The sequence below is a fragment of the Ruditapes philippinarum genome, unplaced genomic scaffold (genome assembly GCF_026571515.1).
Source record: "Ruditapes philippinarum isolate M1 unplaced genomic scaffold, ASM2657151v2 ctg3099_1_1_1_1, whole genome shotgun sequence".
In the NCBI taxonomy this organism is placed as follows: Eukaryota; Metazoa; Mollusca; class Bivalvia; order Venerida; family Veneridae; genus Ruditapes; species Ruditapes philippinarum.
In genome coordinates, this window is record NW_026856147.1 from 83,692 (window position 1) to 99,885 (window position 16,194).

General features: G+C 31.8%; 1 protein-coding gene across 1 annotated transcript; it reads left to right on the forward strand.

The window, feature by feature from the left end:
• Nucleotides 1-1,569: 1,569 nt before the first annotated feature.
• Nucleotides 1,570-15,795, forward strand: LOC132745575 (techylectin-5B-like). Its single transcript, XM_060734521.1, has 12 exons — nucleotides 1,570-1,710; nucleotides 1,930-1,984; nucleotides 2,925-3,007; nucleotides 3,338-3,409; nucleotides 3,951-4,032; nucleotides 5,652-5,746; nucleotides 7,762-7,830; nucleotides 9,649-9,799; nucleotides 10,558-10,691; nucleotides 12,796-12,892; nucleotides 14,385-14,546; nucleotides 15,476-15,795. The coding sequence occupies exons 1-12, from the start codon at nucleotides 1,708-1,710 to the stop codon at nucleotides 15,718-15,720; spliced, it is 1,248 nt and encodes a 415-aa protein (XP_060590504.1). The 5' UTR covers nucleotides 1,570-1,707; the 3' UTR covers nucleotides 15,721-15,795.
• Nucleotides 15,796-16,194: the final 399 nt, after the last annotated feature.

Genomic DNA, 16,194 nt, shown 5'->3' on the forward strand with positions numbered 1-16,194 from the left:
GATATTTTCTTATTTTTGAAATGGTATTTGTCATACCACAGGAGTCTGGAATCGTTTTTATATATAAGCAATCAAATATAGCCGCTTTTGTTTTAAATAGATGAATTTATTTTCTCTGATTATATTTATTTGAAAAGCTGACCATTACACTTACTTGAAAAGTTGACTTAACTGAGACATAACGTACACACAATTAAGCAAATCAAGTATGATTGTCATGTAAACGTATATTTAAAAAGAAAAAAAACGGACACTAGACAAGAAATTAAACAATCCCATAAAAATCATATCCGCTATCTTTCACTTGGAAAGCGTAAACAGTGATAAGATGTTAAGGGCTTGAAAATCGAAAATCTGTAGGCTTGGAATAATAATTAGTTAAATGAGCAAGATAACAATTATTGTTATTTTCGTAAAATTATGTAAAATGCGTAATGGGCGAAGGAAAGATGTTGCATCATTCCTCGTGATAAGAGGTTACATTTTACTTAATCGTTTTGTTTTTTGTTTATTTATTTATTTTTTATTTGAAGAATTTTCCGCAAAATCCTGTGGTCATACAAGCTTCTTTCACTACACGTCACGCTGTCTGATATTAATGTGTTACACAATTAATATTGGACTTACACATTAATATTGGACATCTACCTGTACTGTATTAAAAATACAGTACGGTCAGAACAAAGGAATGACGTCATAGTAGTAATTCAATATGTATTTTGGTACACATGTATCTTACATGCAACATAGGAAAGTAAAATGTATACTCTTGCCTCATATTTCTGCATTATCCACAGTTCTTAGGTATTTGAAATAAATATATGTAATTTAAAATCTACGCACCTTACATGTGTTGCTTTTGTATTTTCACCAATGTTACCCAAATACAGGTGAAAAATATTTTTATCAAATTCAGATGTGACAAAACAGTCACCATAAACTTTCAGTTTTCAAACATTATCATACATTTGATTTTGTTTTAAACTGGAGAAATATTTGATAGATGCAAAAGTGCTATCATTCTATCATCTTGTTAAGCTATAAGACTTGTGTTCTGAACATATATTGCAATACTAAATTTTCATTTAGTTAATTAAATTGATTTCGTATAAAGCTTCAGAACATGACCAATATTTAGCCAAAATCCAGTTTTAAAGTCGTTACAATGTTTGATTATATTAATGAAATACATGAATAATGATCAGGAAATTTCAAGGTTATATAGTTTATGCATTTGTTTATGAATTTTTAAAACTGTAAGCAACTAACTAAGGACAATAAACAGAGAATTGTATTTTATTTTATATAAGGTAAATGTTAGTGGAAAACGGTTGTATCAAAAACTTATTTAAATATCCTTTTTTTAAATAATCATATAAATTTGATTTCAATTTCACTTAAAATCATTTATTAAACTGTATTAGCTCTCTCCTGAATAGTTTACAAATATTAAGTTTAAACTCTTTCGCACCCAGGTGAGGATATACTTAGCTTCTATAAATTATTAACGAAACAGATATATAGCTGTGAAAAAAAAAAACAACAACAAATTTTTGAATGACGAATGAAATTGGTTTATAATACAAGGACATTTATTTATGATCTGTATCTGGTATAAACACTCCTCATAAGATAAGCTTTCGTTGCGACATTTACGCAGCCCTTTTGTCATCTAAGATATCTACGTGGCAAACTACATACGGAAACATGGTAAATATGATTTAATATTTATACTATTTTAATCTAGTTAACAGATTTCATCACAGCAATTGAGTCTATTTATTGAAATGTATTAAATCTTTCTGAATACTGCTTTTTTCTGAATACTTTTATTTTACAAACGAAATATTGTATACATGTTCATGTTAAATCATACCAAGTTTAACAAAACTTCTTTGTTTAATCTTTTGTTGTTTGTACATTTTTCAGGGGCCATTTTCGATGTTGCTGATTCAAACAGTGTTCGGCGTTGTATTTAAACCAGGTTGGAATGTTATATTTATTTACACTCACAAATACAATGTATTTTGACAGATGTTGTCTTTCAAATTCTGCTTAAAAAGACCATTAATCAGCTCAATAAGAATTATGAGTCATAATGCTAAATCGATGAAACCGAAATTGGTATTTTGAAATTGCAGTCTTAGTATGTTTGTACAGGGATAACATCTCTTAAAGTCGATTTCACTGGCTTAAGCAGCGATTTATCATGACTGTTGTATTTTATTCTTTAACTTACAGCTATTGACAGTCAATACAAATATAGTTTAATCAAATTTAAGAAATAAAAAGCTTTGATGCATAGATGTTATCAAAATTGCGTATCGGATCAGAGCTTCGCACTTTACACTCTAAAATACATTCATACGAGTACATTCTTTACAAAAGAATGTATAAAAAAGGAGAACCACCTTCAGTGCATTTTTATGATTGTGTGCACAACAGTAGCACCGAAAACCACACATCTGATAAATGATTTACAGCAACGCACCATTGATATGCGTTCAGCACTTATTACATTGATAATTTAGTACAACAGATTCACTTTGTGATGTAACTTTAATATTTGATTTTCTTTTTGCGTTTACCTTTTAATATCTGATATATTCTACCACATAAATCCTAGAGATCGTGAGCCAATAAAATAAATTTCTCAAACAGATTTAGAATTTATTTACTGGCATGATGGAAATATTTTAGTTTCTTTTCAAGTATGACATTCTTGACGAGAGAGGTGTTTCAAGAATCTCTGTTATCCATTCAAAAGTTAATTTATGTGACAGAGTGTATTTTACTTAATAGCTGAAGCAAAGGTTTGAAAATCCAAAGAAAGTTTTGCCCTTTCTGAAGTAGTTTTACGGCCGTTACTTGATACTAAAGAGGCAAAGGAACTGAATTATTATACGTTATGGTATATGTTTCAGCAATGACTTTGACATGTCTGCAGTGCAGCAATATCCCAAGACCACTTCATTGTAAAACTGTTGTTAATTGTTTCAAAGGGGAGGTAAGACCTTATAATTCGACGAAAAATGTGTGAAAAATAAATTATTTATATGCTATTGATTTGGTGATATTATAAGCACTATATTTCTTTAACCCTGTTAATAAAATATACATGTTCCAATCATGCTACATATATTTACCAAAATTTGAAAATCAATTTTTTTATACATATATATGTATTTCTGGTCAATTTGAATGATTTCATAAAAGAAATATTTTAAGTGTTGTTTTTTCGTTACTTTTACACGTTTAGAATCACAGAGGTGATTGTCTCAAAGAAAATAAAATGTGTGTTATTTTATTTATTTAACCATGATCATTTGTTATGCAGATGTGTGGCATTGAAAAGTTTAAAAACAGTTTCGGTGAAGACCTCTTTAATGTTGGATGTATGTCCTCAATGGTATGTAGTTTATATTCATAGTGCTTGAATAACTAGTGCTTAAATATCTAGTGCTTGAATATCTAGTGCTTGGATAGCAAGTGCTTAAATATCTTGTGCTTAAATCACTAGTGTTAGAATTACAAGTGCTTGGATAACTACTTTCAGCTTAACCGCTTTATGTTTGATTTATTCTACAAAACCATGTTGATTATTAAAATTTGCATTGCAGCTTGTAAGCATTTATGTACTTAACATTACCCTACCACTGCCCCTACACCGATCCTTTCCTAAAAATTCTAAACATAACCCTACCCTACATACCATACACTAGTCTGAAGGGATTTCAACATTAGAATACAACTATTGAGCTACTAATGGTTAGTTTGGTCAGACTGCGCAAATGCGTAGACTGTCCTGGTTTTATACCAGCGACAAAGGGCATACACATTATTTAAGCATTTCGATTTAGGAGGAACAGGTACAAGCTTTGTTTATTGATATCAAATATATCATAATGTTTAGATATAACGAAATATATTACTTGTGCATGTTTTTACAGAAATGTTCAAAGTCCAATAACACTGACTGTAGGGAATGTTGCAATCATAATTTATGCAATGTTGAAGGCTGTGGTGAAGAAGGTATGCTACATGATTTGTTTCAATGATTATAACTCTAAATTTTACGAAAGCCCTGGGAAGAAACTTTTGTAACTTGAAATGGTCTAATTTATTTCTTGATTTTGTATTACTTGTTTGTTCAGAACAACTGTTTATGTGTGCCATTTTGAAGGTCGTCAGTTAAAACGGAGAGATTTGTACACAAGTTATGAAATTTATAAATTATTTTAATGATCATTTTGTTAATGGTTTTAATTTTGTGTACTGAAAGAGAACTCCAAACTGTAATTCAACAATCTGGTAATGCTCTCAATAAAAAAAGAATATAAGGACACACGAAAAATATTGAAATAGTCTTTTTTATCACATTGTATTAAGAATGTGATTAATGTAAGCTGTTAAAAGATTCGAGTTAAAGTACAAAATATCAAACATCGAAATCCACATGCAATACGATACCGTTCATAATTTAAAGCCATTTGGATTTTGTATAGATGTTTCGGCTAGATGCAGTAGCATATAGTAGTTTCGAGTCACACATTATTGTTACGACTACAATGAGATTACTTTTAGGATCTTAAGAACATGCCACGGTACAGGACACATTCGATTTTTGCAGACAATGGTTTAGATATTCACAAAATCAACGCATGACTATCACAAACTGATTTTTTTGTTTGTTTTATTTTGATGAAATTCCTCAGCTAACCAGAGGACAGGTGCATGGTGGGGAACAATTCGAAAACTAAGTGTTCATTGACTGAAAATTTTTCTCAGATTTAAGGGATACATGAATGTTTGATGTTGCTTTAATACCGAAATGCGGTTAAACACAGGATCTTCTACAAAAATACAATTAATGGAATTTATTGATGAAAAGGAAGTTATTTCAAGGAAATGAGTCATGGGCACGAATGGACAAACAACAGATTACAACTCTGAATATTTCACTATCAAATATTGAAGCTGAATGTAACTCTGTTTCGATTTCACTAGAACTGTATTACACTCTTATGCCCGCGCTGAATCTTAATGATAAGAAATAAGTAAAACCCATTTAGAAATAACAAATAAGATACAAATAACAAAAATGTCTTTCCAGGGCTTCTGCTATAATTGACAGACATGTTTGTTTTTTGTGTGACATTTCTGTTATTTAATTTCTGTTATTAATATAGAGCTTCATCAAATAATCACTTTTAATGAGCTGACTAAGATTTATAGATAAAAAACGCTCTCATTTACAGCCGGAATCATGGATGTCATATATTTATATATTTAAAAAGTTTCTTGTATACCATTTATAAAAATAGCTGTAAAGTCAGTCAAGAAACTTTACATATAATTATTAGAAAGCAGAATAAAACAAAGTAAATGCTGCTCTTCCGCGTACGATACAACCTGGCCCATGCTCTATTATATGAGCACTGGTCATACAAGTTTACCTACGTTTTGTAAATGACGCTCTTCTTGTGTCTTATGCATTTAACCGTGTTACTGTTTTATAAATTGAATCACCTGTTGAGAAATCCATGATACAAATCCTTTCAATTCTCTATGAACATTGTAAAATTATTTAATTTGCTCGTGTTTGCTCATGTGTACATGTTGTTTTATTTTCAAATACAATTTTATTCAAGGTTACCCTTTTATCCGTGGCTCGATTTGTTACAACTGTCCACTTTACTCAGATTCTCAGCCATGCCATAATATACAATTTTGCGAAGCCGGAGAGGTATGTATTTTTATTATTACAATCATTGACACATTCGTTAAGAACTTTATTAATAATTACTCAAATAGACAAAAGTATTTTCGGGAATCAAGGCTTACCAAGACAGTTACATGTGGTAAGTGTTTTATTTACTTATATATCTATGTTAATTATTCCTAGATTGATGATACTGTGAATGTACTACGTCTACTCTTAGTTCCCAGTGGCCACTGAAGTGGGACCAATTTGGAGAAAATTGTGATTACGCGGGTTGATAGGGTAGGCAAACGTGATTTACCGTTTTTGTTTCGGTTTTTGGCCTGAATTTAAATAAAGCCAAATAACAATTGTCAAAGTGACCGCAGTACGGATGATGTACATAATAGGCCGTAGTAAAATTGAGAAAAAACATACTCTTTAAAGAAGGCCCAACACGACAAACTTGTAAATGTTGCAGACTCGGTTTAATTGAGACTGTTCATAGATGATAATGGCAATTGCAAGCTACCGTCCACGCCGCTAGCACCGACTTAAGCACAATTCAACATTAACACACAAAAATGGTAAAATTTTAAATTAAGAAACATCTGCAGAAGTGTTCATACGGCAGTTATCATGGAACTTTCAATGTGGCATAGTAGAGCCATTCAATGAAAATCGGCGTATTGTCCCCGAGTATAAGAAAGCGTGTGCCTTAAACGAGAAAACAATGTAATAAACAACAAAATAAAATGGAATTTTGATTGAGGGAATCTGACAAGACGTCAAAAGGCAATTATAAAAACACTTTAAAACGTGGCAGTACGCACTAGACCGTAACAAAAACTGTTCCGTACAGGAAATTATGTATATCCCCGGCATCTAATCCACTGTCATCACAATTGTCATGTTCTGTTTCGTGATGTTTTATTAAGGTAAGCAGGGACGTGTGATAATCGTATCGTTACGTTTCAATTACAGTATGTTTTGGTGTGTGACGCTTTGCATCGCGATGTGTAACGATTCGTTGAGTCAAGTACGGTCTTAAGCGATGTACATAGAATAGAAATGTGATTAAAAAGGCTACGTTTGCCATAAAACTTCCTCGCTCCACTACTTTTCATACTAATCGTCTTCAAATTGAGACCGGGGATCCATGTACCAGTGCTCTACACCAGTTGAATTAAAGAACTCAGGGCCGCTTCTAGTCTTGATCAAAGTAATTTCTGTATCCATGCAATAACTAACTCTACAAGGCTGTTACAGGTGCAGAAAATAGTAATTGAAAGAAAACAGAAGACCTTCATTTGATTCTGAGCACACTACTGTGTAACATTAGTATTGATTCTATCATGGTCTTATCTTCCTCCTCCTATGACTTCTTTCTGCCGTTTGAATTCTTTGTAATTGTTTTTGGTCCCTTTTTGCTTATACAAAGCTAAATAAGTGCAGCAAACAAAAAAGACAATTCACATCTTTCTGAGCATGCAGTTTTTGTTGAGGCATCTTGATAAAATGGTTGATATTGCTAGAAAGGTATGTCTTTAATACCAGTACAAACTTGTTTCAAAGCTCTCATAATCCAAGTTGTATTCACATGAGACCTTGAAAGAACATGTAAAGCGCACTAGACTTAGATAACAAATCGTAGTGCACCTTAAAGTATCTGCTTCTTCATACCCAATTGCTCGTCCAGGATACCGTTATTAGCCTTTAGGAAACTGAACACAATATATTAACGTTTGGATATTGAGACAAAATATGAACAAAATCCCACAGCGCAGTATGTTTTGGACAACAGATAAGATCATAATGTTAATTTAGTATTTCTTTCGCAATCGAATGTACACCCGTTTATATGTCATTATGATGGTAAATTTAGACTTTATGTATTTTCTTTCAAGTTCATCGTTATATAAAACATCAGTTAAATTTTTTAAATCAATTCAATTGCAAAGGTAAGGACATAAAAAGGTGATGTATTTTCGATTTCTTTCTATAAACGTTCTAAATACAAATTTTTGTGTAAGTGACTCTTCTTTTTTTTTCTGCTATAGTCATGTATGTTTGATTCAAAAAGAGAATTTGGAGAAAGCGTTTACTCAAGCGGTTGTGAAAACGTGCACGTGAGTATTTATTTTAATATCCACATTTCACAATAAACGCTTTATGTTTTATCAGCGTTTAGGCAATCTAGTGCAGTATATCTTTTATAAACAAGCATTAAGTTAGCATACTATAAACGACAAATAGGTTATATGCGATTAACTGTTTTTTTTTTCTAATTTGTCTATTTCACAGTAGAGAGTGAACTCATTTTAACGTGCATTAACATATACAGACGCATTTTCAGGCCAGGAGGCATATTCGATATTCTTGTAAACAAGTATACGACTAATTCGATATTCTGTTACCGGTATTTCATTTAATGCATTTAAGAAACCGATTTCTTTATGTTTTTAACGTTCGAGTGCAAAGTCATTTGATAATGTTATATGTTTCAAAAATGAACTGTCGGGACGTTCATTGCAGTCAGCTATTTATACATGGTGCCCTGAGTCACCCATAATAAAAATACTCCCAAAACAACAAACAACAGAGCATTCCCGCATGATTGTCTCCGTTAATGCATCTGTTTGTGCAGTTTAAATGCATTAAAATGGAATAAATAAGCGTTAAGTTGATCAAGGAACAACAAAGATGTAAACATAATATCACATTTAAATAATATTATTATAGTATCACACTTTTTGCAATACGTTAATTTTCGAAATTGAAGTAGCATTTTTTATTTCAACCAAATAATCATTTTTGTGTCGCCTCTACGGAGTAGTGGCGACATATATGGATCACTTCTCCGTCGTCTGTCTGTCTTTCCATCTGTCTGCCTGTCTGTCCGTCCGTCCGTCATAAAAATTGTCCGGACTACATCTCATAAACTACTGGTGCAATTTCATCCAAACTTTACAGGAATGATCAGTACCAAGTCTAGTTGTGCATATTGTCAGCATTTTCCGGTTCAATGATTTTTGTCAGAGTTATGGCCCTTTAATAATTTTTAATTTTAAAGTTTGTCCGGACTACTTCTCTTATACCACTAATGCAATTTCAATGAAACTTTACAGGATTGATCTGCAGCATAAGTCCTTGTGGGTATTGCACGGGTTTTCCGGTTGAATGATTTTTGGCCGAGTTATGGCCTTTTGAAAAAAAGGTGTTTTTTGTATGTTGCCAGATACACAAAAGCTTGTCCGGACTACTCATAAACTACTGGTGCAATTTTATCCAAACTGTACAGTAATGATCAGTACCAAGTCTAGTTGTGCACTGTCTGTCTGTCTGTCCGTCTGTCACAAAACTTGTCCCAACATGAAATTGGCCACCATGAGGCGACACATGTGATCACTGATCGCTCTTGTTTATTTGTAAATATTTAAAAAGGCTATAATGCAATGTATAATTCATACCTGTTATTTGGTAAAGAACACAACTTTTCATACTGGACCGTTTAACCTTTATAATTCTTTACATCCAATGATAATAATAAACTTGACTGTACCAATAATCATGGTTAAATAAAAGTGTACTAAGTATGTACTAAGTACAATTAGTCATGTATAACTTTTGAATTCATGTGGACCAAATTTAAAGAAGGAATTAATTGCTTTTCGCTTTCTAAATTTTTGATGCTATCACAACAGTAAAATATAAGTCGAGTACATCTGTCTTAGAATCAGTAACAATCTGAAAAAAAAGTGATCCCTCGGAAGCATGTTTGTCTCTTATTTGTCTCTTCATTAGTGTTACGAAATTTAGGATGAATCATAATGATAATAATTATAATTATTATAATAATAACAATTATGTTAGAAACGATGACGAAGATGTTTGATTATAATGATGATATTAATAATTGCTTTCAATATACTGTAAATTAAATGAAGAATTGTGAGCAAAAGAATGTAGCGATTGTTGGACGAGATCTTGAAGACAATCCCGGAGTCAATTTGAAGTCAATCAAAGAACATGTTTGTCGCCAGTGCTGTAATCAGGATCTGTGCAATGACGATTGTAACGCAACAATATATACATCTGGTACTGTCTTGAACTTAAATAAACTGGTTCTATGCGTTATAAATGAATTTTAAAAATGAAATTAAGAGACGTTTCTAGCTCAACACATAAGCCTTGTTGGTTGTTAAGTTAGTCCTGTAGCCCTGATAATAACATAACAGCCTTTTATTTTAAATGCACATTGCAATGCATCAGATTAAATGCAAAACTTAGTTTAAACGGCACATGTACAGATTTGTGATTTTATTTACGAATCTTTAGAAGAAATTTCAAATTGTGAAAGTATTGCCAAATGTAGAAATATAAGATAAGATTGCCAAATGTATTCACTAAAACACCCTTCATTTTTTGTCAAAATATTCAATTGACTTTACTATGATAATTTCTTCCGATTTTATTAAAAAACATTAATGCTTATGCACGAGGTATGTAAAGTATTAAGTTTCTGGTTTTCCGGGGGACTGGTTGTGTTTTATTTGCAGAATGTCACAAAAAAAGATATAAGTAAGCAAGTGTACGAAAAATTTGAAACAATATTATTGTTTATCTCAGTTTGTTCCATTTAAATGACAGAGATTTGGTAGAATTTAACAATTTGTTCTAGAACAATGAGCACATACTTATAAATATTTGCACTGTTTACAAGCGAGCAAAATATAATTGATTAAGAACTTGCTGAAAAATCATTAAAATGTTGCTGGTTCAATCTGATTGCTTTCATAAAATTAACTTGTAATATTTCAATTGAATTTATCTTCTTTTGTAATTCAAACAAATAGGTGCACAAGATTGCAAAGATATTCAACAATTATTTCCTGGAGCAAATAGCGGAATATATGACATTACATTATGGAGATCCAAAAAGACTTTAAAGGTTATGTGTGACATGGATACTAATGGAGGGGGATGGACGGTAGGTAGAGTATTACATATAAGATTTGGTATACTAATAGTGGAGGTATGAACAGAAGGCACTTTACTAGTGTTAGTCTCCTACAGACTTTAGGTGCACCCTTCTTCCATTAGTCTTTCTGTCCGGCAGAAGAACTCTTGATCTTGTCATGTAACTCAAATGTACTGATGCAAGGTAAAGGTTACTTGGTTTATGGATACAGGACCTTATGTGAAGATAAGGCACATCCTTTTCAATTGTTGTTGCTATAGATACGGAATGACCAGCACAAATGAAAGCTGAACAAAACTCGAGTCTGCGATAACAAAACAGTAACTAGGAAAACAATGCTTTGAAGATAGAGGCTAAAATAAAGTGTATGCATTTCATTTTGTTTTTTATATGTCCGTGCGTCTGTCATTGTGTAATTACCATACCTCCATCGACATAACAAGTATCATCAACCTAGCTTTTTTTTAGTTTTTGAGTTCTGGGAGGGTCTAAATTTATTCGTTCAGACAGAATGACAGACGCACGGACATATCAAAAACAAAATGAAATGCAAACACTTCATTTTATTCTCGTATAAATGTTATTTTTGTTCCATCAGCCCTCTGCCTTTCTGTTATTCTATGAGGATCCTGTCATTACACAAAAAGTAAAACAGCTTACACGCCATGTTGGTAAAGGTACATCATGTTTCGTCTGTCCTTCATTCCTTTGGCCGAAATACATTTTGATCATCCCATTGCTCAAATGAACTAAAGCTATGTTTATTATACTTGGAATGTGGATAAAGCACCATTTATATATTGTGCATGGAATCTCAACTCATTTAACTTTGCTCGTGTAAGTCAGAAGTAATCATGATCCTTTCAGAAAATATGATTGTTTAGAGAACCGTACGGAAAGCATGCATGATTTTATTTTTCGTTCGGCCGTCCGTCTGTCATTCTGTCTGTCCGAAGAAATCAGGATCTCGCCATAACTAAAATGGAACAAAACTTAAAAAGAAGTTAATTATTATTGTAAAGGCTAAGTTGATGACACTGGAAATGCGTTTATAGCACCATATATAGACTGTGCTTGACATTTTGAATCTTTTTTTGTCAATTTGTTTCTCAGTCTGTCATTCTGTCAGTCGGAAAGAATCTTGAACACTGATACAAAGACTTGTTTGTGATACTTGTTATGTAAATAGAGTACCATACTTTCGTTGTTCATTTAAATCTGAGACAAATTCATTAAAGTCAAAATATTTAGGAACAGGGATCTTGACTTAAGTTTGAATATACTTATAAAATATTCGGGCTGTAGGGTGTTCATTTTAACTAAATAAGGATATATTTATGGTTAGGGTTATAAAAACAATTGTACCGGTACACTTTACGTGACATATAAGGTACATATAAGGTTTATATTTACGATAGGCAGTTTTAATACATAAATTAAGATAAACATATGGATGAATTGTGCGATATGCTGTTCATTTTACTTAAACTAAGCTGATTTCACGTACTTTAATACTAATAGAGGAAAATGGGCGGTAGGTAGATTATCACACTTAAGTTAGAGTAATATTTGGAGAAGAAATAGGCTATACAGTTCTTTTTATGATGATGGATGTAGATGAACGGATAATAAATGAAACTTTTATTAACTATTAAGAACTATCAAATATACGGTGACTGAAGCGGAATGCACGTTAATTACACTTCAGGCCAGATGTACGAATGGAAAGGAAGACAGTTACAATTACATTAAAGTTAAATTATATAAGGGGCATTGACGGTATAAGTATATTACATTTAAGTTAAGATAAACTAACTTTGAAAGTTGTTTGGTAAAATTAAATACAGTATGTTTGAATTTGACAGCTTCCAAAATTGTTTAAATGATATAATAGAAGTTTTCTTAACAATTTGTATTTTATTCTTAAACTTAATTTTATTACCCATACCGTTCGCACATTTCCATCTTATAAACTGTTAAAAGTGGCATTACCTTTTCGTATATTAAACATGCTTTTAACCAATGCCTATGAAAGGATAATGTTCAAAATATGTGTTTATCACAATTGGCTAATTGATAATACATCAAAAATTGTGTCACAAATATATAACAGGTAATCCAGAGACGTGTTGATGGAAACGTTGATTTCAACAGAAGCTTTGCTGAGTATGTAAATGGTTTTGGAACCCTCCATGGAGAATTTTGGCTTGGTAATGTTAAATCTTTCTTAAGATGGTAACCCGTGTTTTCATTTTTCCCTCAAATTGTACTAGAGTCAACAAAGTTCTGTCAAAATGTCTCAATAATGGTAGTTACGCTAGCGGCTCGTCTAATATAAGTTTGACAGCTGTTACCAATACTTGTACTCGATATTATGTAACAACCTTATAATATTTCCTACCCGACCCACTTTAAGCCTTTTTTGACAATTTGCTATTAATTTTGGCATTATTTGGCAAATAAATACCTACTATATTTACATAAATAAAATCAAACACTTTTTTCATTTAGGGATCTGAAAGATACATAAATAATGTTGAAAAGAAAAAGAATAGTTGTCCCTTCTAGGGTTTAAACCAACGCCGGTTTTAATGCAGTTGAAAATGATTCCAGCCCACTTGAATACTCTTCGAAGTTGATGTAATGCATTAGGGGTTGCCTACCTTCATGATATATGCCGTTTTTATTGGAACAATGAACTTATTTATTTACCTGTCACACTGTGGTGTAAGAAATTTACAATTGTCGAAACAATTCCTAAAATACAATAATAGATATTTCGTAAATATCATCACTGGCGATGAGACGTGCGTTCACTTTTATGAGCCAAATAAAATATATAAGAAAATATGTACAGCCAAAGGAAGTCAAATACCTTGCATGGCAAAACGCACCATGAACGCCAAAATGGTACTGTTTGCATACATATCAATCAAGGTCCTGCTATTCAAATTGCCGTACGAAAGGGTAAATCTGGTAATGCTTATTTTTACAAAGGCAATATCCTTCATAAATTTAGAAAATATTTCAAAAACCGTCGACCAGCAACTTGTCTCCGTGGTGTCAGGTTGTTGCATGGCAATGCTTCGTCACACAAAGCGGCAATTGTACGAGAATATCTGACACAAGAAAAGGTTGTCGAACTTCTTCTCCAGATCTTGCCCCTTGTGACTTTTTCTTATTTCCTAGGCTCAAAAAACACCTTACTGGAAGAAAATATGAAACGCGAAAAAATCTCGGTTTGGCTTTTTTCCAGTGTCTGAACAGTATACCTCGAAAAGATTATGAACACGCATTTAAACAGTTAATTAAAAGTTTGAAAATTTGTATATCACATGGTAGTGAGTATTTTGATGGATTAAGATACTTATTTTGGCACTGTTTGTTAAGCACATCTGAATATTGTCCCAGCTGCTTTCATATTTCAACACCAATCGTACAAGAGTTTTTGAAAATAACGAGAAAAAGTTCTATTTAAGGGTTATCCTGCTTTAATAATTATATTATCTAACTACTTTTTTAAATAATGTGATCATATATCAAAGTTTTTGTTTATTTATTTTTCCTCCATTTCAAGAGTTCTTTATGCAGGAACAAATTATATGTCTGAAGATAATTGTATATAATTACATTGAGTGTTATTGTATAGTAACGTTTGATAGAATATTTTCAATAAGCCAAAAGCTACTGTTTTATGTACAGGACTAGATGCAATAAAAGAGTTGTCTGACAGAGGTGAAACGGAACTTAGGCTGGATTTAATGTCTTTAAACGGAGATGTGGCCTATGAAGTCTTCGGTAACTTTAGACAAGAGACGACACAAAATTATATTCTCAATATCGATCAGGGACATGGTACAGCAGGTAAGTCAAAACTAAAATAAGGAATCTCAAATAAATTCCAATGACATATATGTTAACCACTTATATGAGTTTGTGATATATATTTTTTATTATATTTAGATGAACTAAAATAAATGTGCTAACATTAAAATTAAATGAATAGTAAATAAGATGACTTATAACGTCAATGAGAATTAAATAATGCATATTTTACCACTAAAGCTTACATCAAAGATAATCCGTTAGTAAATTAACTTGATGCAGATTGTCGTTGCCAGTAAGCGTAGTTAAAGCATAGTTTCTTAAGTTCTTTCAACTTACATGAAAGTGAATTGGTCTGTAATGGCAAAGTTTCCATATTAAATATGAGATATATTGTTAAATATCAATAAAAATAAAAATATATCATTGAGATATTAGTATGAACTATTTCTAGAAAACAAAATGTTGATGAATTTTAAAATTATAAACATATATATGATAAAACAATATTAAAATGTTTTAGAGTAATTGAATAACTTCTATACATATAGATACGTGTATGTCATCTTGTTTCTTACAGTTAGAAACAACATTAATGTTAAATTCTTTCGTGGCTTATTTTCGCTTATGATATTACATATACGATAGTTATTTATTGTATAACAGATCATTAATTATGGACCAATCCAAATAAATCACTTTCAAGTCTACCTCTTCTCAATTAATCATTTTTGAAATAATATTGAAACGTGTTATTTTTATACGAGTACGGCTCGAATCAACGATCATTCGGTTCAGCAGCAGAAAACTTAATCACTATGCCGCGATTAGCTTTACATCATCTTACGATTAAGATTATTCGCTAAAATTGAATTAAAGATGATGTAAATTTATTTAAAAACATAAAAATCGTGTCTGGCACAGTCGCTACAATGAGGAAATAATGAATGATGTATAATTCATTTAAGGAGATAGCACTGGTCTCTCGTACAGTAATGGTCACTCTTTTGGTGCGTATGACAAGGACAGTACACACAAACAATGTGCACTCAATAGTGGAAGTGGATGGTGGTTTCGTGGTTGCTCTTTCGCAAATCTCAACGGAATGTATCCTGCAGATGGTCCTTTTCATCGTGATGGTGGTTTTGAATATCACAATTTTACACATGGAAAACCGTTACGTGAATCAAAAATGATGATAAAAATCGTTTAATATGTCAGTTATTCAATGTGCAAATAGAAGCTATACATTACATATACATGTATATAACATATTGATTTAAAAATGCTTGTTGTCACTCGTTATTTATTCAAATAGTTTTTGATTGCATCGTACCTGCAAGTGATAACTAAATGCCTTAAAAGATTTACTATAGATATTTCTAAATCTGATAAGCCGTTTTTAAGAACAAAGGTCATATGTATACATTCAATACAACCACTACCTTACATTGATATTTGAGTGATAAATGCTTGATAAAAAGTTATTATATGAATATGTTGATTTGGAAAATGTATTTCCACTACAAAATTGGATCCTGCGATAACGCAAAAAACACTGATTTTTTTTGTATGAAACTTGATATATGGATAGATGGCACTCTGGAGACTATGCATTATTATGTTTTCTTGAGAACTGAATGCCGTTCAAGCCTGTGCTAGGGGGCGTGGGGGATGTTGCACTTAT

Bases quoted from the DNA above. Each gene is read 5' to 3' on its own strand.
- LOC132745575 (XM_060734521.1), top strand. The intron at 1,985-2,924 runs GTTGGAATGTTA...TATATGTTTCAG, and splicing joins CGGCGTTGTATTTAAACCAG to CAATGACTTTGACATGTCTG. The intron at 4,033-5,651 runs GTATGCTACATG...ATTTTATTCAAG, and splicing joins TGAAGGCTGTGGTGAAGAAG to GTTACCCTTTTATCCGTGGC.